General features: G+C 60.9%; 2 protein-coding genes and 1 long non-coding RNA gene across 4 annotated transcripts in view; 2 read left to right on the forward strand and 1 right to left on the reverse strand.

Moving 5' to 3' along the window:
* Window positions 1–11,514, forward strand: CABP7 (calcium binding protein 7). Its single transcript, XM_024977822.2, has 5 exons — window positions 1–202; window positions 7,330–7,473; window positions 8,534–8,646; window positions 8,926–9,079; window positions 9,271–11,514. The coding sequence occupies exons 1-5, from the start codon at window positions 94–96 to the stop codon at window positions 9,396–9,398; spliced, it is 648 nt and encodes a 215-aa protein (XP_024833590.1). The 5' UTR covers window positions 1–93; the 3' UTR covers window positions 9,399–11,514.
* Window positions 10,582–27,703, reverse strand: part of ZMAT5 (zinc finger matrin-type 5) — a 22,780-nt gene continuing 5,658 nt past the window's right edge. The window contains exons 2-6 of one of the 2 annotated variants that reach the window (XM_005218099.5): window positions 21,166–21,435; window positions 17,690–17,752; window positions 15,699–15,779; window positions 14,383–14,494; window positions 10,582–10,981 (exon numbers count right to left, since the gene is read on the reverse strand). In XM_005218099.5, the coding sequence (XP_005218156.1) occupies window positions 10,852–10,981; window positions 14,383–14,494; window positions 15,699–15,779; window positions 17,690–17,752; window positions 21,166–21,292 (513 nt within the window). In that variant the 5' untranslated portion in view covers window positions 21,293–21,435 and the 3' untranslated portion in view covers window positions 10,582–10,851. 2 annotated transcript variants of the gene reach the window in all.
* On the forward strand, window positions 12,484–16,871 carry LOC132342646 (uncharacterized). The gene is made up of 2 exons (XR_009491116.1): window positions 12,484–13,183; window positions 15,223–16,871. It is a non-coding gene; the product is annotated as an uncharacterized lncRNA (long non-coding RNA).

Genomic DNA, 27,703 nt, shown 5'->3' on the forward strand with positions numbered 1-27,703 from the left:
CCGCGCCCGCTCCAGCCGCCCCCCGGGCCGCCGCCGGCCCATGAGCCCCGACCTCAAAGTTTGCGGCGGGCGGGCGGGCGCGGAGCCTTCAAGATGCCGTTCCACCCGGTGACGGCGGCGTTGATGTACCGGGGCATCTACACCGTCCCCAACCTGCTGTCGGAGCAGCGCCCCGTGGACATCCCCGAGGACGAGCTGGAAGGTGAGTGCCCCGCCGGGACCCCCGCCGGCCTCCTACCTGTGCGCCCAGGTGAAACGCGGTCTTAAGGGCGCGGGGGCTGGGGGGCTGTCTGCGGGTGCCGCCTGCCAGGTGGGTGCTCCAGCGAACAGCTGCGCGGGGAGGCCGGACCCGGTCGCACCCCTGCGCGCCGCGGTTGGGGGTCGCGAAGCGGAGGGCCGGCCCAGCCTCAGCCGCGTGGTCCCCCGCGCTGCGGAAACTTGCCGGGCCCCGCAGCGGGGTCACGGGGCCGCGCAGTCCGCGGTGACGGTGCGGCAACGTGGCGGGTTGGGTTAGGGGTCTGAGCTGCGCACCCCCCGACCAGCGCCGGCCCCCGGAGCACCCGCATCCTGATCCCCTCGGCGGCGCCCGCCCGCGGCTCTGCACTCGCATTGACATTCCGCTCGTGTCGCTTTTAAAATCCAATCTGCTCGGGCAGCCAGAGAAGGGGAGCGGGCGCTTGCCCTGCTCCCGCCGGCTGCCGGGCTGCCCCCAGCCCCTGTTGCAGGGCCCGTAGCCCTTTCCCCACAGCCCTGCGGAGACCCCCAGCCCCGAGCGCCGGGAAGGCGGCCGGGGAGGTGGTGGCGACAACAAGTGGCCAGACTGGGCAGCTTGGTCGCGATAACCAAGCCTGATAGGGAAAGGCAGAGGGGGCGCGACCTGATCTTTTTCCCAAGTGCCTCCACCTCTGGACATGAATGGGGACCTTGGGCAACAGGCTGGGCAGGATCAGAGCAGATGGTAGAGCCTGGGGTACTCAGACTGAGGATTCTGGGCAGCAGTGAGACCCCTGGGGCCTGCAGCTCTTTCCCTACAGGACCGGGGTCAGGGGCTCAGGTTTCCCCTCCCCCCAGACCTCCTGGGGGCCCTTGGCAGTGGAGTGAGGGGCTGTGGGCTGATGGGGGTCTCGGCCCCATGGGATCTGCTTATCTGCTGTTGCGGGAGGGCCTGCGATCACCCAGAGGCTGGGCCTCTCTTCAGGTACCTTAGGGCCAAGGGTCTCTGAGATCTGGGGCTCAACAGGGCCTTTGCGGGGTACAGCTGAGACACCAGTGCAGTCAGGGGTGACGGTGGGAGCACAAGCCACGGAGAGAGGTCCAGCCGCACCCCCAAGCCTTGGAGGGAGCAGATCTTGAGGGAGTCAGAGGGGATCGGGGGGAAGATCAAGGGGAGAAGGCGCCCCCACGCCAAGCCCGCACTGCACCACCGTTAGCCACCTGCTTCTCACCACGTCCCCCCGAAAGCCGCCAGAGGTTGGGAGAGCCGTGGAAATGGGGTCTGGTGTCTGACACGGGCAGGGCAGATTTATGGGTACCACTACTGGGTCTCTGGCCTTGAACTCCAAAGCCCAAGTCCGTGCCCTGTCTGCGCCAAAGCCCAGGAACCAGAGTTTCATCCAGGGCCTGGGAAAACGAGGGGGTCCAGTGAGGGGCAAGAGGGCAGGGGTGGGGCATTGGCCGTCCCTGCCCTAACACTGTCTGCTCCTGCCCCGGGCACTCTAAACCTCTTACAGTCCCCCCTCCACAGGCCCTCATCCATCCCTTCCTCCTGGCCAATCGGGCAGGGGTACACTTTGTCTCCCCTGCACCCCAGGCAGCTTTCATCTCATTCTCTCCTCTTGCTCTCAGCATCCCACCATGCCCCTGGCAGCCTTGCTGGGGCCTCACTGGCTCCTCTTCCCCTAATCTCCCAGCCCTGGAGTACAGACCCCAAGGAAGGGGAGAGGTGGGAGGAGACTAGGATGCAGGGGTGAGCAGGGCACAGGGCGGGCAGTGCAGGGGCAAGGAGCCCGCAGGCTCCCCTTGGACCGCATGGCGGACATGCTGGCAGGAGCCCAGGAGTGTTAGTCACCAGCCACACCAAACGCACTGCCTGCTTCTTGCCCGTCCCCTTCTCCCAGGCCCTGTGGAGCAGGGGCCCCTAGCACAGGGGACATCTGAAGGGCAGGGCTCTCCCTGGGGGGGGGTAGGCAGATGATGCCTGTAGATGCTTGGCGGTCCCCTCCCGTCTGGGACAGCATGTGGGCAGCCAAGGATAGAACAGGAAGTCCTCTGTGATCGACCCCCTTCTTGGCTGCAGGCAGTCTGGAAGCCCTCCTCCGAGGAGACCAGGTCTCTGCAGGCCCCAGTGGTCCCTGGATGCCAAGGGCTGGGTGGGAAGGGTGACCATCCATGGCACAGAGTCCCCCTCTGCCCCGTCCACCTCCCCAGTGGCCCGTCAGCACTCCTGTCCCACCCAGGTCCTTGGTTGGGGGACGCCCGTCAGTGGGCGAGCCACGTGTGCCGAGGACAGCGATCCCAGCAGCTTGGGATGAGACACTGCAGACAGTACATGCCTGCCTGCAGAGATCCAGGGGGCGGTTAGGACGATGGAGGGAGGTGGAGAGCGCTGGCTTAAGGTGGAGGACTTCCTAGCCAAGCGAGGAGGGGTTTGAATCTCTGCTCCTTGATCTACGGAGTGACCTCGGGCAACCACTTGCTTTTTGCCTCGGTTTCTCCATCTGTAAAAAGGGGTTGGCCTTGCCCCTCCCCAGGGCCGCAAGTAACAGAGGACGTGATGGAAGTGCTTAGCACAGGGCCTGGCACAGGGCTCAGTGGGGGCTCGGAGACCAGGGCAGCAGTGGGGGGGTTAAGGAGCGGGGAGAGGGAATCGGGGAAGGCCCACGAGGAAGCAACACGCGGTAGGTGGGGGACTGGGCCAGAAAGGCAGGCTCGGGGAAGGGGTGGGTGGAAAGGGCCTTGAAGGTCTGCGGAGGCACGTGGGGACCCCTGGATGGGTAGACGTGGCTGGGCAGAGCTGGCCTGGGTCCCTGGCCCTCCTCGAGCAGAGGACAGAATCCCCCAGATTCTCCCTGAGATGCACACTGCACGGCCCCCCACCTGCCGGGCCTGTGGCTGACCCCAGTGGCATCAACAGACTTGAGCAGCTGAGGTTGGGAGCTGGGGAACGGCAGGCCCTCACCCAGCCCTCCCTCAGAGAGAGGAGGAGGCAGACAGACGGACAGGCGGACAGACAAGCAGACATGCAGGCAGACAGCCACTAGGGCAAGGATCTGGGCTTGGCACTTGACCTGCTCAGACAGACAGTGGAGTCTGCACTGCGTGGCCAAACGGGGCATTCTGGGTACAGAGGGGTCCCCTTTCCTGCCCCTCTTTCCCGCAAGCCAAGCAGCCACCTCCGTGCAAGCCAGAAACTCAGGGAGGCCAAAATGCTGGGGCGCAGGGCCAATGCCGCGGAGAGGAGCCGTCACCGCAGAGGACACATTCTGCCCCCTGAAAGTGACCTCCAGCCCACACACCCCTTCTCTGGACTCCGGCTCCCGTCGGGCTGGTTGGGGACTCAGGCCCAGACGCAGCTCCCCAGGCCAGGGGAGGGATTGAGGGCAGAGGCTGGAGGCAGCAGGAAGGGACCCGTGTCGGCCTGGAAACTCAGAGGCCCTGCCAGCCCTTGCCCGGGTCAGGCGTCCCCATGCCAAGATGGAGCGCAGCAGTCTTCCCCCGGCCTCCTGGGCGGGAACAGAGCAAGGCTTTCGGGGAAACGTGCCCAGCTGGGCTGTGTCGATGGCAGCAGCAGCAACAGGCAAGCTGTGACGCCCACCCAGCTCCGGGGCCCCCAGCAGAGTCCAAGTCTCTGGGATGGGGCAAGAGTCACACTCTCAGCTCACAGATAAGTCTGTGGAGGTTCAGAGAGGAAGGTGCCGTGTCCAGGTCTCTTGGCAGCTGAGCGGCGAGGCCAGACTCCAAGCCCTGGGCCTCTAGGTCCTAGTACCAGCAAACAGGAAGGGTGGCCTGGTGTCCGAAGCTCCCTGAGACCTCTCTTCTCCTTCCTGCTCTGCCGGAACATCTGGGATGTTCTGATTTATAGCATCCTGCTCTGAGCCAGGCCCGGCCCGGCAGAGTTCTCACGTGCTTGATTTTCTTATTTGTTCATTTCTGTAGCCCCACTGTACAGGTGAGCAAACACCCACCCGAGGGCACCTGGCCAGGACGTGGGAGATCTGGGATCTGACCCAAGTCTGCGTGACTTGGTGCTGATTCTCTGGCTGAGAAGGTGATCCCTGAACTTGGCCTTGGAGAATCAGCAGGGGCCGGGTCGTGGCTCTGAGCAAGGCCGAGGACACAGAGCAAGACTGAGTGTGAGGCGGGCGTGCCGGGGAGGAGAGGCTAAGGGGACACGTGGAAGGGGAGGTGGCAGTGTTTGGATTGATCCAGTGGTCTTGGGAGGTTCGTCCTGCCTGAGAAAGGGACGCCTCTGGGACTGTCGCCTGCCTACGTACCCCAGGATTCACCTGCCCTCCACTGCCCCTGGTGTGTATCTTCTCATGACTTTTAGGAGGTCAGGGGCTCCGACGGAAGCAGCCCTGTGCTCTCGGGGGGCTCACCTAGCCCCTGTCGGGGTGGGAGAGACAGCCTGGCCCCCAGCTCATTGCAGGGGAGCGAGCCAGCATCCACTGTACCACCACTGTGCTGAGGCTGCAGTTTTGCCATCCCACCCTGGGACCTCCCAGCTGAGGACCCAGAAAGATGGGGTCCCTTCCTTGGGTTCCCGCTTCCCTCAAACCAGCCCCTGACCTGGGCGTCTGAGGATGGTTCATCTGAGGGTGATCCCCCTCTTCTGTGGTGGCCCCTGAGGTGAGGGGGTCTTTAGGGGCTGCATGAGAGGACAAGCAGCACCCCAGCCACCCCCCGCCTCTGGCTAACACTTGCCCTTACTAGGATCATTTGTAAACTAAGAGTAACTGGGTTCTGAGAGGTGGCCCCCCACCACATGGACCGTGAGCTTCTGTTCAGCTCCTCTGTGTGCTCCAGATGTAGGAGGGGGGTCCCTGCATCAGTCATTCATTTAACCATTTATTAGCAAATGGCTTGGTTTGGATGACTGCACCGTTCCAGTCACGGGACACAGCAGTGAACAAGACCCACCCGTCCCTGCTCTCATGGCATCTCATAGTTCACAATCCAGCGTGGTCAGGAAGGAATCCTCCGGGGAAGGGGTCTGTGGGAGCCAGAGGAGGGCCAGAGTCAGCTGCGGGGGGGCAGGCAGGAAGGGAGGTGATGACGTCCATCCTTGCTGGGAACCAGGGATGTATCCGAGTTCGCTATGGAGAGGGGAAGAGCGTTGCAGGCAAAAGGAGCCTCCCGTTCAGAGGCCTGCAGGGGGAGCAGCCCTGGCACCCACCTGGACTGAAAGGGCCCCTGGGGCTGGAGTTCAGGATACATAAAGTGGGCAGAGCCTGTGGCTAGGTCAGGAGGCCAACAGAGCCAGCGAAAACCTACCTGTGTGTGTGTGTGGTCAGGAGGCCAATAGAGCCAGCCAAAAACCTGTGCGCGCGCGTGTGCGTGTGTGTGTGTGTGTGTGTGTGTGTGTGTGTGTGTAGGGTCAGGCACACAATGCCTGGCTGCAATGCCAGTGTCTTCCTCTCTTACCCAGGACTCCCAGGGGACTGGAACCCCCACAGCAGCTCTGGAACTGCTGGTCCTCTGCTAACACTGCTCTGGAGGTGGGGGGCTCGTGACCTTCTCGATGGCCCAGGGAAACTCTAGATGGGCATTGGCCTGGAGTTCCCCGAGTCCAGGGTTTACAGGAGCCCCTGGCCTGGCCCAGCTCTCCTTTCCAAGCTGCTCCTCTGGCCAAGTGGCCACTGGCTAGGAGACTGGTTTCTCAGGCCCTACCTAGGATTGGGGAGGGGGTGGCAGTCCAGAGTCAGAGGGTCTGGGGGCCTAGGCAGCTCAGGTGAGGCCTGTGGACACTGTCCTGGCCTGCATGGCAACTGGAACCTTCAGGCCTTGGGTGTGGATGCCAGGTGGGATGAACCTGATGAAGTTTGGGGCTTTGGCCGCAGCCGCCTTGCTGTGTGGCTTGGGACACATGGCCACCCTCTCTGGGCTCTAGTGGGTCCAGCAGAATCAGGGACTGACCCCCAGGTGCAGGATCCCACGGTAAGTCTCAGGGGCTCACAGACCCCCACACTGGCCACCTAGCCTCCTAGACCTCACTTTCCAGGTATGCAGTACGCCTCTCTTTCCAAATACACTTGTACACGTGAGCTCCCCTCCACCTGCAAACTGAACGAGGAGACCCCCGGGAACCTGAGCCAAGGGGGTGAGAGTGGATTGAGAGACCCTCCCCACATCGGGAGGTGCTCTGTAGGACCCTTCTGGGGCTGAGTAACAATGGCGGGACAGCACGCCCAGCGACAGAGGTGGAAGGCTGAACGGGGAGAGTTTAGAACCCTTCAACCCTCAACCGTGGATATCTTTGGTAACACCTCACACCGCGACTGCCCATTTTACTGTGGGTAAGACTGAGGCTGGTCCAAGGTCACTCGAGTTTCTGGTTCTCAGGCTTCCAGCCCCGTGCCTTGCTCTCCACCCCTGAGTCAGCCAGGTTCCTCAGGGCTGTCTCCCTCTCCATACGATGTGGTGGTCGGGGGGAGTGACCCCCACACCTCAGCTGGCCTGGGCCTGCGGAGGCGCCTCCATCCATCCTGTCTTCCCCCAAATGTCGGGCTCCCGGAGGCAGTCTGCGCCCAGCTGTTAGCCCGGAGCTGCGGCTGCCTCTCGCGGCCGCCATTAACGAGTGCTGGCCGGTGTTAATGAGCTGAGCCTGGGGAGGAAGTGTGATGGGGATGGTGGGGGGAGGATGGGAGGAGCGGGGGGGCGGGAGTGGGGAGGATGGGAGGAGCGGGGGTGGGCGGGAAGCCTTCGGCAGCTCACGGAGGACCGGCTCCCCGCCCAAGTCTTCCCCTGCACAGCGGGCTCCGTGGTGCCGGCCACACGGGGTCGTTGTGAGCACGCCTGGAGAGGCTGTAGGGGCCTGGCACGCCGAGCCCAAGACCCCAGGGCAGTCTCATCACTGCCGCCACCCGGCTCCACTGCTGCGAGCTTGGCCTGCCCCGAGCTCCAGGGAGGCAGCGTTGTAGTGGACTCTTGGGCCACCCGCTGGCTGTCTCTGACCAGAACTTCGGGGTCCCCAGAGGGTGGTGAGGGTCAGGGGTGGCGGGCACAGTCTCTATCCTGAGCTCAGGTGGTGGGGTCTGGGATTCCGGGGGCCTGAGGAAGGGGCTGTTGGGGACAGGGGTGAGGTCCTGACCGGTTCTGCCCCTCCCCCAGAGATCCGAGAGGCTTTCAAAGTCTTCGACCGTGATGGCAATGGCTTCATCTCCAAGCAGGAGCTGGGCACAGCCATGCGCTCCCTGGGCTACATGCCCAACGAGGTGGAGCTGGAGGTCATCATCCAGAGGCTGGACATGGACGGTGAGCTGCGCCCCTGCCTGTTCCCTCACCCCTCACCTGCGGCGGGGCTGGGGAGCCGAGTGTGGACCCTGAGCCTCCAGGGATCCGGTCACTCTCACCACTCCGGGTCGGCCCCAAGCCCATGGCAGTTTGCAGCCGGGTCTGGCCCCACTTCTCAGCTGGACAACTGCGGTCAGACAGAGTGTGACAGCCCCAGCTATACCCAAGAAGTTGGAGACTCTGTGCCTCTGTATTCCAGGGATTTTTCTTTTTTTGGCCGTGCTGTAGCTTGTGGGATCTTAGTTCCCCAACTGGGGGTTCAACCCGTCCCCCCTGCAGCGGAAGCAAGGAGTCCTAACCACTGGGAAGTCCCCAAGAAAATTTTAAAGTACAGAAAAGTAAGAATGTATCTACTAAATGGGCTTCCAGAATCCCCCTACAAGGCAGGAGATGGGGGTTCGATCCCTGGGTTAGGAAGATCCCCTGGAGAAGGGAATAGTAATCCACTCTGGTACTCTTGCCTGTGAAATCCCAGAGGAGCCTGGTGGGCTAAAGTCCATGGGACTGCAAAGAGTGGGATCCAACTGAGTGAGTAAACAACAATATATTAATACGAAATATTCCAGTTTCCATCACCAAAAAAAAAAAAAAAAAAAATCATTAGTTGTATTTGCCATCTGGCTTTCAATGAAGGAAAAACTCGTAAGCACCAGGAAGGCCCAGTCCTCTCCTCCCAGTCTTCTCTGGCCCCTCCCACATCCCCTCTCCACAGGGACAGCATCCTGAGCTTCACTTCCTGTGTGTGGTGGGGAGGATGTTTGGCCCTACACCCGCTCCGGGCAGCAGGGTTCGGGGTGAAACGTGTCTCCCACGGGCGAGGCCACTCAGGGCCCGCCTGCTGCACCGCCCCCCCCCCCCACACACACACCTGTCAGGTGGGGCCTCTGCACACTCGGGGGCTTCAGTGTCAGCCCAGAGCCTGGCACGTGTGAGGCTCCGAGGACGGGACTTCCTGGGTCCCCTATTGGCCCGTGGCGCCCAGGTGCAGCCTCCCAGCTGACTGGAACTGTGCCCACTCCAGGTGACGGCCAAGTGGACTTTGAGGAGTTTGTGACCCTCCTGGGACCCAAGCTTTCCACTTCAGGGATCCCAGAGAAGTTCCACGGCACTGACTTTGACACCGTCTTCTGGAAGGTACGTCCTGGCTGACTGGAGGGCTGTACTGGGGCCACTGAAGGGTCGGGCCTGCGCTTCAAAGTGGGGGCAATGACGCCTCCAAGCTTCTGTCTGCTGGGCCAAGGGATTCCCTGGGGAGGCCACTGTTGGTCGAGGACTCAAGGAGAGGGGTGAGTGGTTCCCAGCCCTCCGGGACCTAGAGGCTCGTCGCTGGTTTGTGTGGCCGCAGGGGCCAGGTGGGGACGGTTGGTGGTGGTGGCCGTGGCCAGAGCACCGTGTCTCCCCCCACCACCCAAGTGTGACATGCAGAAGCTGACCGTGGACGAGCTAAAGCGGCTGCTCTATGACACCTTCTGTGAGCACCTGTCCATGAAGGACATCGAGAACATCATCATGACGGAGGAGGAGAGCCACCTGGGCACGGCGGAGGAGTGCCCCGTGGACGTGGAGAGTGAGTGACCCCCCGGGATCCCACGGGCAGGGCAGGGGAGGAACCCTGGGTTGGGGGGAGCGCTGGGGGGCCTTGTCTGCCCCAGAACCCGCGTCTCCACGCGCCTGGTGCGGGAGTGCAGGCGGCCCCTGAGTCCCTCGTTTGGCTGTCCCTTCTGTCTCTCTGCTGCTCGCCGGTGGTGGCGGCCGCAGCCTGCTCCAACCAGCAGATCCGCCAGACGTGCGTGCGGAAGAGCCTCATCTGCGCCTTCGCCATCGCCTTCATCATTAGCGTCATGCTCATCGCGGCCAACCAGGTGCTGCGCAGCGGCATGAAGTAGGCGCCTGGTGCGCAGGGCCGCGGGCCACTCCGCACCGGCCGCCCCGCAACCCTCCCCCTCCACTGCCCCCTGGGCCACCGCGTGTACTTCAGGCCCTTGCATGGAGCCGTGGCCCCGGCCGTGGAGGGCCCGGCCCCGCCTGCACCCTGCGTGCCCCACCCTGGCCTGTTGTACCATAGCACCAACTCTTCCCGCTGTCCGGGGCGGTGGGGGGCTCCTGGGACATTGAAAGGAGGAAATCTGTGCAGGGCCTGGTAGCTGCTGGGGTCCCGGAGGCAGGAGGAGGCACCGTGTGCCTAGCGCCGCACAGCCAGACCCAGCCTGGTCCCTGAGGGGTGCCCAGGGCCGTGCAGGGGGTAGGCGGCCTCCTCCTGGAGTGGGACCAGACTGGGGTCTCCCGCGGTCCCTGGCACAGCCTGAGGAAGCCCCGCCCTCTGCTGAGTCCCTCCCTCTGACCTTCCCTAGACTCAAACCAGCCTTCGTCCTCACACTAGAGAATCAGCCCATTTCAAAGAGGAGTCTGAGGTCCAGAGGGCTCCCAGAATTGGCCTCAGCTCCCCCCAGCAATAGTGATTTTCAGGAAGGGCAGAAGCTCAAGGAAGATGGAGCCGGTAGCCACCCCACCCATTGGGTGCCCCCACCAGAGGCCCAGTGACCAGGGGGGCTCATTGCCCGCCAGCACCCAGCACAGCATCTTGACCTGGAGTGCAGGCCTGGGCCGTGGACCAGCCGGGCCGCCTGTGTGGTCTCCCTACCCATCAGGGGGCTGGCTCCTCCAGGGTGGAAGCCCCCCCACCCCCATGTCGGTGCTGGTGCTGGGACGCTTAGCCAGGCCGCTCTCCCAGCCCAGGGCCCACCCTCTGGGGGTAGCCCACTTCTCCACACCATCCAGGCCAGAGACCCGGCTCTGCACGCCGCCCGAGCTGAGCCACCTGTGCTCTGCGCTGGCAGACGTGGGGGCCGGGCCGGCAGACCCGGTCCTCAGCTCTCCTCCCCAGATGCAGAGCCACGCCTGGCCTGGACTGGTCCCGCCCGGCAGCGCTGAGCCTCTGCCGGCCCCTGAGGGAAGAGAAGGGCGCCAAGCACCGGTCAGCCCAGAGGACCACACCTCGCCCAACTCCCGACCCAGGGCCAGAGCGCCGAGCGGAGGGCGCCAGGCGAGCGGCAAGGGCAGCCACGCCGCTGTGGTGACAGACTTGCTTTATAAACATCCGGAAGGAAGTCCTCTGAGATGTCTCCTGAGGGGGTGGGCGTGGAGCGGCCTGGCACGGAGTCAGGACCAGGGCTGCACCTGGCTAGGGGCGGGCAGGGAGCACTCAGGCCTCAGAGAGGCCCGGGCTTGAGTTTCTGGCGCTCCATGGGGTGCAGCAGGAGGGGGCCTCGGTGTCCGGCCGTAGGAGCTCTTCTCTTGGTTGTGGCCGACGCGTGAGCTCGCCACGCAGGGAGGAGGGGCTCAGCCCCACTGGACGCTGGGCTGCAGGGGCCACCCCCCAGGAGGCGGTGCCCGCAGGGACGGAGGCAGCTCCTGGACTGGCGGCCAGCCCACGGGGTACTGGAACACGGTGGCTCTCACCGGCTCGGCCCTAGACCCAAAGGGAAGGACAGAGAATTAAGAGTGGGGTGCTGCGGCCCAGGCTGGGGCACTACCCGCCCCCGCCCAGCTCACCCTCCCCACCACCACAGCTGTGGCGGCCGCCCCGCCCCGCCTGAATCACCAGTTCAGGAAGGCAGAGCCTCAGAAACACGCGGGCCCTTTGAGCCTCCCCTCTAGGAATGCGCCCAAGGAAATAGTGGGGGTTGGGGGTAGAGACTGAGCTGTGAGAGATGGGAGGAACCTAAGGAGTCCACCTGTGGGGGAGGAATAAATGGATAAATATATATGCACGTTCACGGCAGAGAATGCTATGCAACCTGTGTGAGAACGCGGGCAGACTTATATGCACTGATGGGGAAAGGGGTCATGACGTACTGTGTGAGGAGGGTAGAAAAAGCAGCTTATAAAATAATGTATATAGCATGATACTATTTTTGTTTAAAGATATATAACATATATAAATGCATAAAAAGAAAAAAACCTGGAAGACACAGCTAAATGTTAACAGTGGTTCTATCTGAGTGCTGCAATTATGGGTGATTTTTTTTCTACTTCTTTTATACTTTTCAAAGAAAAGTTTTACAAGCACGCAAGCCTTTGAAATCAGGAAAAAAAAATATTGTCTAAATTTTTTTTTTTTTTTAAGCCTCATTTCTCACGCTACTCTCCTCCCCCTTAAGATCCACCATCCCGGGAGCCACCTCCTGGGGACCAGGGCCTGTTTGAAGCACCCACCCCCGTTGCGCCCAGCCTGGGGCAGCCCTCTCTCCTCAGGGAGCCTGCCCCACCTGCTGCCCTCCCACAACCGCTTGCTCCTGTTGGACTTGACCCCCACACAGGCTGCTGCTTGTGCTTCAGCCCCTTGCCCAGCCCTCCCCTCAACCCCCCATCCCCGGGCCCCGCATTCAGTGCAGGTGAGGTCCTGGCAGCTGTCGGCAGGCCTGGGGCCCCCGTGGCCAGCAGTCTGCAGGAGGAGAGGCCTGGAGGTTCGGGCCTCTCTCAGACCCGGAGCAGGGCTTCAGGAGGCCTGGGGCCTCCCGTGGCGTGAGGACAGGGAAGTCCCTGCTCGGCTGTCTGCTGCCTGCTGGAAAGCACAGAGAGCGGCTCCCACCATGATTTATGGCGTTGGGGAGAGTTCATAAACTCCAGCAGCCGCAGAAAAGGGTGGGAGTGAGCGGGGAGGCCCCGAGGCTGCTGGAAGGGATGCCTGGCTGCTGGCCAAGCCCCGCTGCTCCACAGAGAGGGCGTGACCCAGCGGGGAGCCCTATCCTGCCTCTGGACCCCAGACAGATGCCCAGGCGGCCAAGGGCTCCCGCCAGGAGAAGGGCATGTTCCCCCGGCCCGCAGGCCCAAGCCGTCAGGGTGCACCCCTCCAGCCCGCACAGAGCAGACGGGGACCGTCACGGGGACAGGGGCAGCTTTCTCTTCTCTCTTGTTGTCCCCGGCCCTGGGCCCAGTTAGAGAGAGTCTCAGGGAGGCGCCTGGGCTGAACAGGAGCGCCCGGCTCGGAGAGGGGTGCAGAGGGGAGATTAAGACAGATCAAGTCACAATCTGAAGTGCCAACAATGGAAAGCGCAATGAGCCCTGGCCTGGCCAGGGATTAGCCTGCTGGTCTGAGGCTGGCCCCCACGTCCCAGCACTGCCCGCTCTGGCAGGTCCCTCAGGGTCAGTCTGCCAGGGTGGGGGTGGGGGACACGCAAGCAGCCCCCTCCAGCCTGCATCTCCCCTTCACCAGGAGGGCTGGCCTAGCTCTGCTCGGCCTGGGGGGGTCGGAGCCCTTGGGGCTGGGTGGCCCCAGGTGGGTCAGGCAGCCATCTGAGCCCTGGGTGTCCCCGGACGGGGGAAACAGACACACCCCAAGAGGTAGAGGGGCCACCAGACCCGTCCCCACCAGGCGCCCGTGGCACAAACACCCAGGAATGGTCCCCCGGGCCGGGCCCCTCTCCCCAAACGCTCTCCTCAGCCAGTGTGCTCTGGGCTGTGAGGGGGAGGCCCAGGGCGGGGCGGGCCAGGGGAGGGGAGACGGCTCAGCTAATGCTTGAAGGATGAGTCTGACTCTCCCAGGCAGACGTGGCGGGGGTGGGGGGCAGTTCCAGGCCGAGGAAATAGCACAAGGCGCCCCGAAATCAGGAACGCCCACCACATCTAAGCAGCCGCCAAGCGTCCTGACAACTGAGGCCGGACAGGGGAGGTGAGAAGGCGACCCCCACGGGCCACAGAGGCAGCAGAGAAGTTAGCCAGGGCCCTTCAAGGTGGGCGGAGTCCAGGCTCCCCTGAGGGGGAGGAGGCCCGGAGGGTTTCAGCAGGGGTCAGGCCGGGGAGCTCTCTAGAAGCTGGCTGGGGCAGCTGTGTGGAGGATGGACCGCCAAGGTCATAATGGCTCCTGACAGGACCAGAAAGAGGGGCTGTCACGCTCCGACCTAAGATTCATGGCTGCACTGTGTGTTTTCAAGGTCGGGGGCACAGATTTAAAAGCAGGATTAATTTTAAAACAGCTTAACAAGCTCTCCTCACTGGGGCATGGAGAAGGCAGGAGGCTTGGCCCTCACCCCCTGTTGGAGCCTCAAGGGGAGGCCTCACCCCACAGACTGTGCCGCCGGGCCGCAGGCCACGAGGCCCCACCGCAGACATCACCGATTCTGCAGCCCCAGTGCAGCCAGGCGCGGGCGACCTCACCACGTCAGGCAGCTCCTGAGCACACCCCTTAGCCCTCTTCCTCCCTTCTCTCTCAATACCTGGTGGAAGGCCCCAGGAGCCCTGGCTCTGGCCTTGGCCGTGACCTTGAAGGGCAGAACCTGGGTTCCTGACCCAGGCTGCTCCCCATATAAGGGGTAAAGGGCACCCCGTCTACTCCTGGGCCTTCTGAGTGCTGGGCCCAGGCAGCAGCCGGGCCAGCCCCACCCCAGCCCCCTCCTCAAGGTCAACGGCGAGGAGTCTGTCACCCCCCTGTGCCATCCCAGCTCTGCCCGCTCAGAGCTGTGTGCCCCCCGACAAGTCACACCTCCCATGAGCCTCCCTTCCCCTTCTGCAGGGTCAGGGCAACCGTGGCCCTCTGGCAGGGTCTAGAGGGGACAGTGACCATGGTCAGGTCCCTCCCTCTGGGAAGGGATACCTGGTGATGTGGACTCAAGCTGGCTTGGGCACCTGCCCACCTTCAGCCCATGCAGACTGCTATAAGGGGAGAGCCACCAAGGCTGGGCACGGGAGCCTACAAGTGAGTGCCCATCAGCCTCTGGCCAGGGCCTGGGGACCGAGAGCCCCGATGTGGGCCCCCTACGGAGTCCTATGTGGGCATCCATGTCTGGTCCCTGGGCAGTTGGTGGCGACAAGGGTGAGCTGGCTGGGGTCCTGCTCCTGGAGGGCACGGAGGGGGGACCCCGGGGCCTGTACCTGCTGCTTGGGGCGGAGCTCAGCCGCTTGGCTCGCTTCTCCAGCCAGTCCTCCAGGCAGACCTCAGGAAGCTCGGCGACATCTAGCGGCCACTCCCTGGCCCGCCTCTCCTCTGGGGGGACAGACAGACAGGCCTGAGTGAGGGGCATACTCACCCCCATGCTCCCACACGGCAGGTGGAAACTTGTGGGGTGGGGGGCACAGGCTGGGAGGCCAGGAGCAAAGCCTCTGGCCTGTCTCCACCTGCAGACACCTGCCTCCCCAGGCAGCTCCCCCAGGCCTCCCCCTGCTTCCTCATCAAATGGAGAGCAAACCCTGGCTGCCCCCCAGCTTTCTGGAGGTGGACACGGGATAATGCGTGTTGAAAGCCTGGTCTTCAGGAGGGTCCAAACCCTCCCGGGGTCGGGGAGACAGCGCAGGCTGCAGAACAGGGCAGAGCCTGTGCACGCCTCGCTCCACGGGCCTCCGGTTCTGAGAGATGGTGGTGGGGAGGAGCTGCAGATACAGCTGGTGGCTGGGATGCGCTGGTCCAGCCCATGGGCCTCACTTCTGCCCTGGAAAAGCGCTGAGAGGCCTCTGTCTGTGCCAGGGCTGCAGCCACACTGCCACCAGCCCCCCAGGGCAGGCACTGCCCACGGGGTCTGACGGTCAGAGGGGAGCGAGGCCCATCGGGGGATGAGGGTGAAGGCCAGGCCACCCCAGACGCTCACTGGCCACGTGGACGGAGGCACCGTGCTCGCCAGGGGCTCACGCGAGGCTGCTTCTCCATGGGTTCAGTGAGGGGCAGCAGAAGATCGACAAAGACCACCTAAGAGGGAATTCCCTTTTCTCTAATTGCAGCAGTAAGAAGTGAATGGCAGACAAAGGTGGACAGGCCAGTCTCCAGGCAGACGCTGACCTCGCCTTTCCATAGAGCACCCTGAGGTCAGGGAAGGTGCTCTCTTCATCTCCACGGACCCAGAGCGGCAACAGGGGATCTGCCAGGGGCCAAGCAGGGACCCCAAACACGTGGCCTGACTAAGGAAGGGAGGGTGGGTGTACAAGAATGAAGGGCAGGCTAGCAGGGCCCCAGTGGGGCTGAGGCACACCCTCAGGACTCCTGGGCAGGAAGCCATGCATCTCACTGTAAACCCAGCCGGGGACGCGGATGGGAGCTCCTGGCTCCTTCCCCACTCGTGCCCGGGGTGAACTGAAGGCGGCTCCTGATGCCACGGGCTACCGGACGTGGCGGTCACAAAAGAGGGGGTGGGGGGAGGCGCAGGGCAGCAACCCCCCCAGCACCCCTGCCCCCAGCCCAGGGCCCCCCAGAGACGCACCCTCCACCTGGACGCTCAGCTCCTGCAGGTCTCGCTCTGACATGTGGGAGAAGCGGCAGTTGGAGCCAAAGTCGCACTGGCCTACAACGGGAGGACAGAATTAGTCACTGCTGGAACGGACTCCCCCACGGGCTGAGGGGCAGCCTGAGGAGGGGCCAGCTAGTGTCAGGGACTGAGGAGTGGCCACTCCAGCCCTTAAGAAGTAGCTGCACTCTCTCTGGCCTGGGCACAGGGGCTGCCAGAACCGCCTGATGGTCCCCAGGCCCTGCTCACAACCCTTCCCTGGCTGGAGACCAAAGTCCACTGTAGCTTAGAGTGAGTGAGTGAGTGAAAGTCGCTCAGTCAGGTCCAACTCTTTGCGATCCCATAGAGTGTACGGTCCGTGGAATTCTCCAGGCCAGAATACTGGAGTGGGTAGGCTTTCCCTTTTCCGGGGGATCTTCCCAACCTAGAGATCGAACCCAAGTCTCTCTCATTGCAGGTGGATTCTTTACCAGCTGAGCCCACAAGGGAAGCCCAAGAATATTGGAATGGGTAGCCTATCCCTTCTCCAGTGGCTCTTCCCGACCCAGGAATTGAACTGGGGTCTCCTGCATTGCAGGTGGATTCTTTACCAACTGAGCTATGAGGGAAGCCCCTCTAGTGACTGGGTTCCATTAAGCCTCTGGAGGCTTGTCCCCTGTCAACTCCCCCTACCCCAGTCCCATCAAACTATGGTAGGACCCTGTGAGGGTCCTGATTCCTCGTGCCCACCCCCCTGGCGGCCCCTGCCCATGGCTCATGGTTAGGGGTGGGGCACAAGTAGCTGGACTGCTTCCCCAGAAAGGCTTTCACAGCAGCATTGTCAAGGAGGTACCAAGGTCCAGGGTGGCTTTCCGAATCTCAACTGTGGAGACTAAAAAGTATCTCAAACTAAGAGACTGTGGGGCTGGGGGAGGGATAAACTAAGACTGACATATACACCCTCCTGATATAAAATAGATAACCAATAAGAATCTGCTGTATAGCACGAGGAACTCTACTGAATACTCTGTAATGGCCTATATGAGAAAAGAATCTAAAACAAACAGTGGATATAAATACACGTGTAACTGAACCACTCTGCCGTACACCCGAAACTAAGACAACACTGTAAACCAACTGGACTCCAATAAAAATTAGGAAAAAAACAAACACAGGGGATAGAGGTGTCCTAAGACAGCCTCGCGGACCACACCTGTTCAGGGGACACTGGGGGCTGCGCCGTCTTCTGAGGGGAGCATAGCCGTTCACCCCGCTTTCCGAGGTCAACAGCAGTGCCTGTCCAGGTGCCAAGCTCCCTCTTACACCTTGCTAACCACCATGCTGTTGCTCTTTGCTTTGGCTGCAAGGAAACTCAGGGCCAGACCCTTAGTGAGCACACAGGACCTCGGGATCAGCCTGGAGGAGACGAACTGCTCTCCGGCCTTGCCCTGTTCTTCCTAGCCTTGTTTTCACCTGCCTTTGGCTCCTTCACTTGCTGAGGTTTCTGTCTCTTGGAACTACATGCATCTTTATTAGCTGGGTACAGGGCAGTGAAAGCAACACCCAGCATCCTTTGTGTGAACTCTGAAGCTTCTCGCTGTTGTTGACCTGTTAGCATCTCCAGCTGTGCCTGCCAGGAGGGAGGGCGCGGTGAAGGTCGGGCTCCCAGGCTAACTTAATCAGCCAGTCTATTACACCCATCGATGTCTCCTGGATTGACTCACAGGCTCTTGCTCACCCAGCGCTTGCCTGTCCTGGGTGACCTGATAAAATCACACGCTGAGGTCTGAAGAGCTGAGGACCAAGCCCTGGCTGTCATAAGGCACAAGCCCCTGGGAAGGCCCCCGGTGACTGAGATCATGAAGCAGGCTCAGGGTGGTGGCTGGGGTGAGGGCGGGGGGCGCGCTGTGCAGAGGTCCGGGCAGGCCAGATGGGTCCCAGGCAGGCGGGGGGGCAGGGAGGGACCTGGACCGAGCAGGGCACCTTACCTGTCAGTAGAAACTTCCGGCAGGGCCTCTTGTTCTGCTCATCCAGCAAGATGGCAGCTGCGTCTGCAAGGAGACAGGAGCTGGGCTCAGACTGTGGCTGCAGATGGGCACTTCCCACCACTGACACGAGGGAAGGGGAGAGCACCTCACCCAGTGAGGAGGGAAAGAGGGGACGACCACGGGCAGAGACGTGGGGAGAGGGAGCCGAGCCCCAGGAGACCTCAGCCCCACCCACCCCAAAGCCAGGACAGGTGTGAGGTCAGGTCTCTCAACCATGCACGGTGGATCACCTGGGGAGTTTTTTTTAAGTCCTGTTATCAGATGGTTTCGGAGAAGGCAATGGCACCCCACTCCAGTACTCTTGCCTGGAGAGTCCCATGGATGGAGGAGCCTGGTGGGCTGCAGTCCATGGGGTCGCTAGGACATGACTGAGCGACTTCGCTTTCACTTTTCACTTTCATGCATTGTAGAAGGAAATGGCAACCCACTCTAGTGTTCTTGCCTGGAGAATCTCAGGGACGGGGGAGCCTGGTGGCTGCCATCTATGGGGTCACACAGAGTCGGACACGACTGAAGCGACTTAGCATAGCATAGCATAGCATCAGATGGTTTAGTTGTTAAGCTATGTCTGACTCTTTTGCGACCCTATGGACTGTAGTCTGCCAGGCTCCTCTGTCCATGGGATTTTCCAGGCAAGAATACTGGAGTCGGTGGCCATTTCCTTCTCCAGAGGATCTTCCTGACCCAGGCATCAGACCCGCATCTCCTGTGTCTCTTGCACTGCAGGCGGATTCTTTACTGACCGAGTCACCAGGGAAGTGGGTTTCCCTGGCTTCCCTGGTGGCTCAGACCGTAAAGAATTCGCCCGCAGTGCAGGAGACCCAGGTTCAATCAGAAGACTTCTGCATACTGTCACTGCAACTTCCTGAGACTCTCTCCCATTCCCTTCTCCAGGGGATCTCTCCAACCCAGGGATCGAACCTGGGTCTCCTGCATTGCAGACCGATGCCTTACCATCGAGCCATCAGGGAATCCCATATTGAATATTAAATCTTACATGTTAGAATTTAAATTCGGTTTGGAGTTTAAACCTTGTGTGCTCCTTGGTGGGCAAGGAATCAGTTGGTCAAAATCTGTGAGTGAGTGAGCCGCACGAGGACAGTGCCCTGACTCAGAGCCCTCACGTTGCCCTGGAGGAGGGCGTGGCCAGGCCTGGGCTGTGCACTTTCCCTGTCTGTCCACCACCTTTTCCAGAGGCCACTGGGGTAAAGGAAAGACCAGGGGCTTCGGGGCCTAGGTTCACAGGACCCCAGGCAAACTGCTTAATCTCTCCAAGTCTTGGGTTCCCCACGTGTCAAATGGGAGGAGAACGCTCACCTGGCAGGGCTGCTGTGAACATTTAGTAAGTTAATGGATGGACAGCGCTTGGCAGAGGACGTCACACATTAGAATTTTGCCAGGAAAGTGCAGCTGGGAGCAGCCTCAGCACCAGTGTCCCCGGTAATGCCAACATGCAGCCAGAAGTGGAAGCTCAAACAACAGGAGCAGTTCTTACTCCATGACCTCCCCATAAACCCATCATATATGCAAATAGGCCCATTTTGCAGATGGGAATACTGAGGTTCACGCAAGGAAAAGGGGCACAGACAGGAACTGGCAGTGCCAAGTTTGACCCCTAGCTGTGAGTCTCAAGCCCCTGCCCTTTCCCGTGTGGCTGCTGATTCCCTGGTGTTGGGCTTCCCTGATGGATCAGCAGGTAAAGAACCTGCCTGCAATGCAGGAGACACAGAAGGTGCGGGTTCAGTTCCTGGGTCAGGAAGATCCCCTGGAGGAGGAAATGGCAATCCACTCTAGTTCTTGTCTGGGAAATCCCTTGGACAGAGGAGCCTGGAGGGCTACAGTCCATAGGGTCGCAAAGAGTTGGACACAGCTGAGCAGCTGAGCACCAGCAGTGAGTAGCTGACTCTGATGGGGGCTCCTCACCTCCTCAGGTGGGCCAGCTGGTGGCCGGGGGCGGGGCTGGGCTGCTGAGGTCTGCAGTTAGTTACCAGAGGACTCACTCCCGCCTGCCTGCCGGAGCGTGGGTGGGGCTGGCAGCGTGGGGCGAGGTCCATCTGTCAGTACTAGGCCTGTTATTCAGCCCACCCCGCTGGTGCCAGAGGCTTCCCCTGGGGAGGTGGGCCCGTGGAAGGCATCTGGACACTGCTCAGAGCCTCCGCTGCCACCCATCTCCCAGGCAGGACAGCGAAACTGGAAGAGGGGCTGAGTCTGAGTCTTGACAAGGTTGTCAAGACAACCCTATGAGGAAGGGCTCCAGGCTGTCCAGCATCTGGCTGCTGGCTCCAACTCCAGCCACACGGCAGAAGCTCCAGGCAGCTTTTCAAGTCTACTGAGCCCCAGCCTGTCTTTCCCAGCTTCTGTTTTATTTCATCTGAGGGGAGGGCTTGAGAACTGTTGAAATGCTCCTCGGTGATGCTGAAGTGCACCCAGGGTTGAGAACCCCCAGCCCAGGCCCCGCCCCTCTGCTCGGCATTCAAGGCTCCTTGCGGTCTGACCGCATTGGTCCTTCTCGCTTCAGCTCTCCAGATGAACAGCTGCCCCGCTGCCCTGGGTCTGTTTGCTCGTTCATTGAGACATTTGCCCGGCAAACATTTCCCGAGCACGTCCTGGGCGCCAGGCGCTGTGCCAGGATGAGGATTTAGCAGAGGACAAGTCAGACCTGGTCCTTCCTTCCACTCCGACAGTCACACTAATCCATGCGGTTATGAGCGAGGTAAACAGCTAGCACGCGGCCAGATGACCTGTCCTGGCCCAGGGGTCAGAGAGGGCATCCCGGAGGACTCTCTGGGGGACGGCAGGACAGCAGGAAAGGCCTGGCAGCAGAGGGGACAGTACTGGCCGTGGCCAGTGTGGCTGGAGCTTGGAGGGAAAGGTTAGCAGGGCACGGAGGCCTGGACAGGACGGGGTTCCGCCCTGACCACGCTGTCATAACGGGGCGCAAGGTCATGGAGCAGAGGGGCCCTGTTTTATTCACCTTTCGGTCTTCAGAGCCTCTTGGGCAGCCAGGCACGCGCCAAATGCTCCCCAGCCCCGTGGCCAGCTTCAGCCCCTCCTCCTCGCCCTCTCTCCTGCGACAAGAACACCTGCTCAGGATGGAGCACGGGCTTGTCCCTAAGCTGTGGGCTGGAACACCAGCTCCTCAGAGAGGCCCTCTCCCTGTCCCTGGTGTCCCCCAGAGCCTAGCAAGGGGTCTGAGAACGGAGCCTCCAGTCAGGACTGTGGGGAGAGGAGCGCGCCTGCCACATGCCCCTCCGAGGGCCCGTCTGCCTCAGGGGCCAGCGGCCCGGGCCTCTCTCTCTGGCTCTTCAGAGAGCCCAGGCCAGGATGGTCGCTGGCCCACAGCGCTTCTCCATGGACGATCAGAGCGATTGGAGACCAGGGTTCCCCCGCCGGGCCGCCCGGCCTGCAATACTCACCTCGGAACATGTCATACCAGAGCTTCTTGGCCTTGAGGTGCTGCAGCCCGTTCAGGTGCTTCTTGCGGTTGTGGAGGTTGTCCTGGAAGGACCGGTCGCAGTAGTCGCAGAAGTAACGCTTCCCCATGGTGACCCGCGCTGGGAGCTGCCACTGCCTGCAGGTCAGGGCGCTGGGTCAGAGCGTGGAGGGCACACCACCAACCCACCTGGAGTTCAGAGGGGCACCCCGGGGGCCTGGCCTGTGCCAGGGGAGGAAGGCTCCCAGACAGCCTGGGAGGAACCACACGGGCAGATACTCAGAGCCTGCCTGCGATGCCACATTCCGGAGGGACTGTTTGACAATCCTATTTTTTTACCCCCCTCAATTTTATTTCATTTTTTCAATTTTGTTATTTCTTTGGCCCTGCCACATAGCATGTGGGATCTTAGTTCCCCAACCAGGGATGGAAACTGTACCCCCTGCGCTGGAAGTGTGGAGTCTTAACCGCTGGGCCGCCAGGAAAGTCCCTCTTTTAACAATGCTGATGCCCAGCTTCTACCCCAGGCCGGTGAGAGCAGAGCCACTGTGGGTGAGGCCGAGGGCATCAGCCTGTTTCAATGCTCCCGGGGGTTCTCACCTGCAGCCAGGCTGGAGAAGGCCGCCTGCCCGCCACTGGCCGGCCCCCCGCAGGGCCCCCCACACCTCTCATCTCCCCTCTCAGAGCTGTGCTCCTTCCATCTTTGCTCAAACACTACCGTCTCAGTAATCTCCCGGACTACTTCATTGAAAATGGCAGAACCTCCGCTTGGCTTTTCCCATTCCCTGCTCCACTTTACCACCTTTGAAGTAATGTTATTTGTTATGTTTATTATATTGTTTCTTCAAGAGGAATATACATGCCTGCGGGCTGGGATATTTTGTTTTGTGTGTTGCTGCAGCCCCCAAAGTGGTGCACAGTACAGAGAAGGCTACCAAATGTGTGTTGAACAAATGAATTAATTCCCATTTTCCTTATGGGAACAACAGGTTCAGACAGAGGAAGTAACTTGCCCAAGGTCACACTCTGGTACGTGGAAGGCAACCCCCGGTGCCCGACGATCCCGCCGCCGGTGTCCGCCCTTCCACAGTCAGCTCAAGGCTTAGAGAAGCCAGAGGGCTCGGGCGGACACGCAGGCACTGATGGCTCAGGTGGTGATCACGGAGGAAAACGAAACAGTTCAGGGTCTTCAGACCCATAAGACCCCTCACTGGTGGTAACCACTGCAGCCAGAGGCAGGTGGCAACTCTGTGGCTCATGGCCAGCCCTTGGGTCCCCATTTGGTGTCACAAGACGAGAGGACAGACGGGTCCACTTGGGGCCATCAAGTGGGATCGGCAAAGGGCTGAGCCCAGAATCTTCCCACACCTTTCAGGTCCTACAGTCTGACCCCTCCTTTCCCAGAGCAGGAGAGGGAAAGTGACTTCCCCAAGGGTCACCAGGTAACAGCCCAGGCCAGCAGCAGAAACCCCCGCCTCCTGGGGCCCGGAGAATACAGTTAAAGCTGAGAGCCGATCCACAGGACAGCCAGAGGGGGATAGATACATCTTGGGATGTATCCCTCCTGATAATGGGGAGGGACACAGAGACAAACGAACCCCCTGGAGAAGGCCGCTCCTGTGGCAGACAGCAGCCATTAAGTCAAGGGCAGTAATGGGATCAGGAGCAGACAGTCACTCAAAATGAAAACGTATAAAACCTCTCTTCTCCTATTACTGCTGAGAAACCACATCCCAGACACACGGACTTGATATATTAAATTTGGCAGCTCTAATACACCCCGTCTTGCCAATAAACTTATAGGAATTGGATTGAAATTGTAAGAGATGAACGTTTAACGGCCGAGTGCTTAACCAAGCCGTTCACGAGGCCTGAAGCAGCTCAGAGGAGAGGAACGGGCAGGGAGAAGGGCCAGGGGAGGGGCGTCCCTCGGGAGGCTGTGATGGAACGGGGCACTTGGCAGACTCCCCTGAGCAAAACCCCCCAGGGCACTGGGAAGCCAGCTGTGTGACACCAGACCCCTCCAGGCCTCTACATTCAAGCTAGGAATACGGGGCAATGGGTCTGACTGGCTGGCTAATTGCTTAGAGAGCAGCACACAGAAGTTTGCTTATCCAAATGAATTATTAGTAAAAGAGAAATAGCAATAGAGGGCTTCCCTGGTGGGCTCAGTGGTAAAGAACCCGCCTGCCAATGCAGGAGATGGGGGCTCGACCCGTCGGTTGGGAAGATACCCTGGAGAAGGAAATGGCTACCCACTCCATTATTCTTGCCTGGAGAATGCCATGGACAAAAGAGCCTGGTGGGCTATAGTCCATGGGGTCGCAAAAGAGTCAGTTGCGACTTAGCAACATAAATGACGCTAACCATGTCTGGCATTGCTCGAGCGCACGATAAATGTCATGTAGTATGTGGTTCCACCGAGCACCTACCACAGGCCAGCACTGGGCTCAAAGCTCTAGAAGGCGTCTTCTCTCTGAATCCTCAGGACAACCGGTGAGGTTTCAGATGAGGGCTCTGAGACTCCCAGAAGGGAAATGACTGAGCCAAGATCACGCTGCTGGAGAGCGGCCAGGCCTGGCTGAGAACACAGCGGGGATGGCTCTGGAGCCCACACTCCCCACGGCTAAGAGAGTCTCCTCCCAACAGATCACACCGATGACAGCTTTCCTCTGCTGTTTACTCACAACACCCCCAGGACCACATGGCCCCTTCAAGTCTCAGGAGGTATGTATCATGATCCCATTTACAAAGGAGGAAACTGAGGCTCAGAGAGGGGCTGGGGTGCTCCAGGTCACACCTCCAGGAAGAATAGCAAGTCTCGTCACGCCCGGAGCTCAAGTCTGCTGGGAAAGCCATCCACCAACCCACCAGGAAATGAAGATTACACACCCCTCCCTCAACCTACCCAGTGACACCAGTTCAAATGATGAGCGCTTCGGGCTGGGCTGCGTGTGTCTGTGTTTTCCCGTCTCTCACATACACAAACCTCAAGGGACACACCAGTCTCAGCTGAGGGCTGCCGCAGCAGCAACACCCACCCATGCCTCCTCCCCGCTGCCCACCCGAGCCACCCCTCATTGGGCAGGGAAGTGCTCAGCTGTCCATCCCATCCCGGCTCTGCCAGGCTGTGGCTCTGTCCCGTGCCCTCTCCAGGCCTCAGTCTCCCCACATGGAAAGCAGGAGGTAGGCAGCTAGGCCAGGAGATCTCTAAAAGCACACAGACAGACAGACAGACACACACACACACACACACACACACAGAGACACATAACAGAGAGCCTGGCCCACAGCAGGCCCTCAAGAGACACTGTCCGTCATCACCATCATTATTGCTGGCCTCCAAAAAGCCAGGGTATCAGTGCCCAAGTGACCTCTGTGATCAGCTGCTCCATAATACAGATGAGGAGAGCGAGGCCAGGAGAGGGGAAGTGAGCCGTCCGCAGCACCCAGCACAAGGGGGCACGAGACTAGTTCGCAGCCCCCATGGCAGCCTAAGACCCCCGCCTGCCCTGCAGCTGTGCGGCCCCCACCCCCCACCCCCCGCCTCGTGCCCCGGAATGCGTTTGGGGGAGTAGAGCAGCTTTACAGGGGCCAGCACTTCCTGCCGCCTTCACAGGCCTGACCCCAGGAGGCAGAGGCCCTGTCCCTGGGCAGAAGCTGGCCCCCAGCAAGGTGACCTTGGCCGGGTACCGCCCAGGTGTGAACCTCCAGGGCTCCCGACCTCCTGCTCCAGTGTCCGGCGCACATTAGGAGGGGCTGCGGCTGCAGAGCCCTCTGGACAGACACACAACTCGGCAGGCGGAGCGTGCCAGGAGTCCTTGCACAGGGCACAGCCTGCACCACCGCACTTGGCAGTCCTGAGAGGGAGGCCAGGGCAGGGGCGGGGGTGGGGACGGCCAGCCATGTCCTGGCGCCCAGATGCCAGCATGGGGTGCTGAGTAAGCGGGCCCTCTCCGCAGCCGTGATTCATCCCCGTCCTCCGAGGACGCTCTGCACCATGTGAGCGCAGCCCCGTCCGGGAACACAGGACCAGGCTCCGCTCCCTCGCCGGGAACACAGGCGGCACTGCCCGCCCACTCCTGGAGACCAGGTCTGCAGTGGCGACAGCATCTGCTGGCTCCCTGGACCTGTGCCAGGTGACAGAGTGGCTCCTCGTGACCACTGGCAGAGGGCAAGGCTGGGGGGGACCACCTTCTGGGGTCACACAGGCCTGGGTTTGAGTTCCAGCTCTACCGCTTATCAGCTGGGTGACCTCTGGAAAGTCCTTTTCACCTCCCAGGGTCTGTCCTCAGCTAGAAAACGGGAACCCCGCCGCCGCTGTGAATTTACCACCGCAGAGAGTGGAGGCTGTGACTGCTGTTGCCATCGTCACCCGGGGGGCTCACTCCTCCCCCGATTCAAAACTGCAGCCAAAGTCTCAGCAGCAGACACGTCTGTCCCTCTCGCCACCTGCTCTGTTTTCCAGAGCTCGTCTCACACGCTGATTTACTGTCAAACGGGCTGCGTCCCCGCTAGAAGACAGTTCCACCAGGGCAGAGAGCGCTGTCTGTCCGTCCGGAGGCTGCACCTGGTCAAACGCAGCGTGGCTGCTGGGACGAGCGAGGGACCTGCCCACCTGCCCGAGGCCTCGCGCCACCTGCTCACCGGCTCACCCACCCTCTTCTCCATAAGCTTGAATATGGGGACGAGCATGAGGACTAAAAGAGAGACACGAGCCCCCCAGGGCGAGTCTGCCACCCTCCCCGTAGGGCTTCTGTCCCCAGCAGAGCCCCCCGGCCCACTTAGCCCACACCCGGCGGGCTCGAGGAAAGGATGACCAATGAGCTTAGATGCGGGGAGGAGGAGAAGGGAAGAAAAGAGAGTCAGATTTGACTCGCGAGGCATTCTCTTGCCTGATCCTCACAGACCCCTGAGCAGACACCAGGACGTCCATTTCACAGGTGGGGACACACATTCAGAAACACTCACTTCCTAATTTGCTCAAAGCCTCGACTGGGAGAGACCCTGATGGCCTCTCATCAACCCGAGCGCCGCGGGAGGGCCGGCGGGCGCACCCCAGGCACCTGCTGCAGCTGCGGGGCCGCCTCTCGCCCGGGGCCCAGCGCCCCCCCCCCCCCCCCCGAGGCTGCGCTACTGATATTCTCAGTTCCTTTTATCGCGAGCAGCTCGGGTCCAGAGCTGGCTTTGGCACAAGGCTAAAATAAGCCAACAGCTCGGCCGCGGGGGCTGGGAGGCAGCCTGTAATGATTCAGGCTTGTGCTCTCCACACGCTGCCCTCGGGCTCACCTGTCATTTCCTCTGATTACGGCACCGCCAGACCCCAGGTAAACAGCAAACCTCAGCCAGAGGGCGGCTCTGTGGCGCGCCCACTAGGAGCATCGCATATGCCCGCCGTCTGGAGTCGGTGGCATCAGACCCGCCCCACACGGGAGGCCTGCAGACTGCCTGCTTGGGACCCAGCCCCAACAGCAGCGCCTAGGAGGCCCAAATGTCTCCCCTGATGGGACCCCCGAGATGCTAAGGGTCTCCCTCAGATGCCCTCGGGGTCTTGTAGCAACCACGCAGCTCTCTCATCCTGACCTCCTGAAACGACAGAGCTCCAAAGAGGAGAGGTAAAAAATCACCCGAAGGAGGCTCTTGAACCACACGCCCCAATTCCAAAACATCTCTGCCCTTCCCTTCTCCACCCTCCCCCCACCACCCCCAAGCCTGGGCTCCCAATACCACAGGACTCTCTGCCACGGCTGCCCAAGTCACATCTCACCCTTTCACACGGAGACCAGCCTCCCCCTGCCCTTTATTTCCTTTTTCTCACATTTTTATTTCAATAACATCTGGTTTGTCGTTGTTATTTAGTCGCTAAGTCATGTCTGACTCAGAGATCCCATGGACTATAGCCTGCCGGGCTCTTCTGTCCATGGAATTTCCCAGACAAGAATACCAGAGTGGGTAGCCATTCCCTTCTCCAAGGGATCTTCCCAGACCAGGAATCGAACCCATGTCTCCTGCATTGGCAGGCGGGTTCTGGACCAGCCTCCTTAGTTCAGCCCACCCTGGGCAGCATCAGATCAACCCTCTGAAAACAACTCCTCAAATTTTTCCATTGCTCCTGGTGAGGAGCTTATTAAAAATGAAGCCTCCTGAACCGGATCCTCAGGAATTCTGACTCAGCAGATCTGGAGAAATCTGCATTCTAACCAGTGAGTCTAGCAGCCCCCTAGCAGATACCGTCTATGGGGTCGCACAGAGTCGGACACGACTGAAGCGACTTAGCAGCAGCAGCAGCAGATACCCCGAAGAAACAAAAGCCTGGAGAACTGAGGTTCCACTCTTCATCAACCTTCTCTTCCCCTGCATGCCACCGGCAGCCTCTGCTGAAGGCAGTCACTCTGGGTGGACACAGCCCCCAAATTCGTGTCCCAATGGGAAATCTGCTGGTCTACAAACACCCTCCGTGTGCTGAAACCCCGACTTGACCGGAAAGCAAAGCATAACTCAGAAAAGTGGATAAAACACTT

The sequence above is a fragment of the Bos taurus genome, chromosome 17 (assembly GCF_002263795.3).
Source record: "Bos taurus isolate L1 Dominette 01449 registration number 42190680 breed Hereford chromosome 17, ARS-UCD2.0, whole genome shotgun sequence".
NCBI classification, from domain to species: Eukaryota; Metazoa; Chordata; class Mammalia; order Artiodactyla; family Bovidae; genus Bos; species Bos taurus.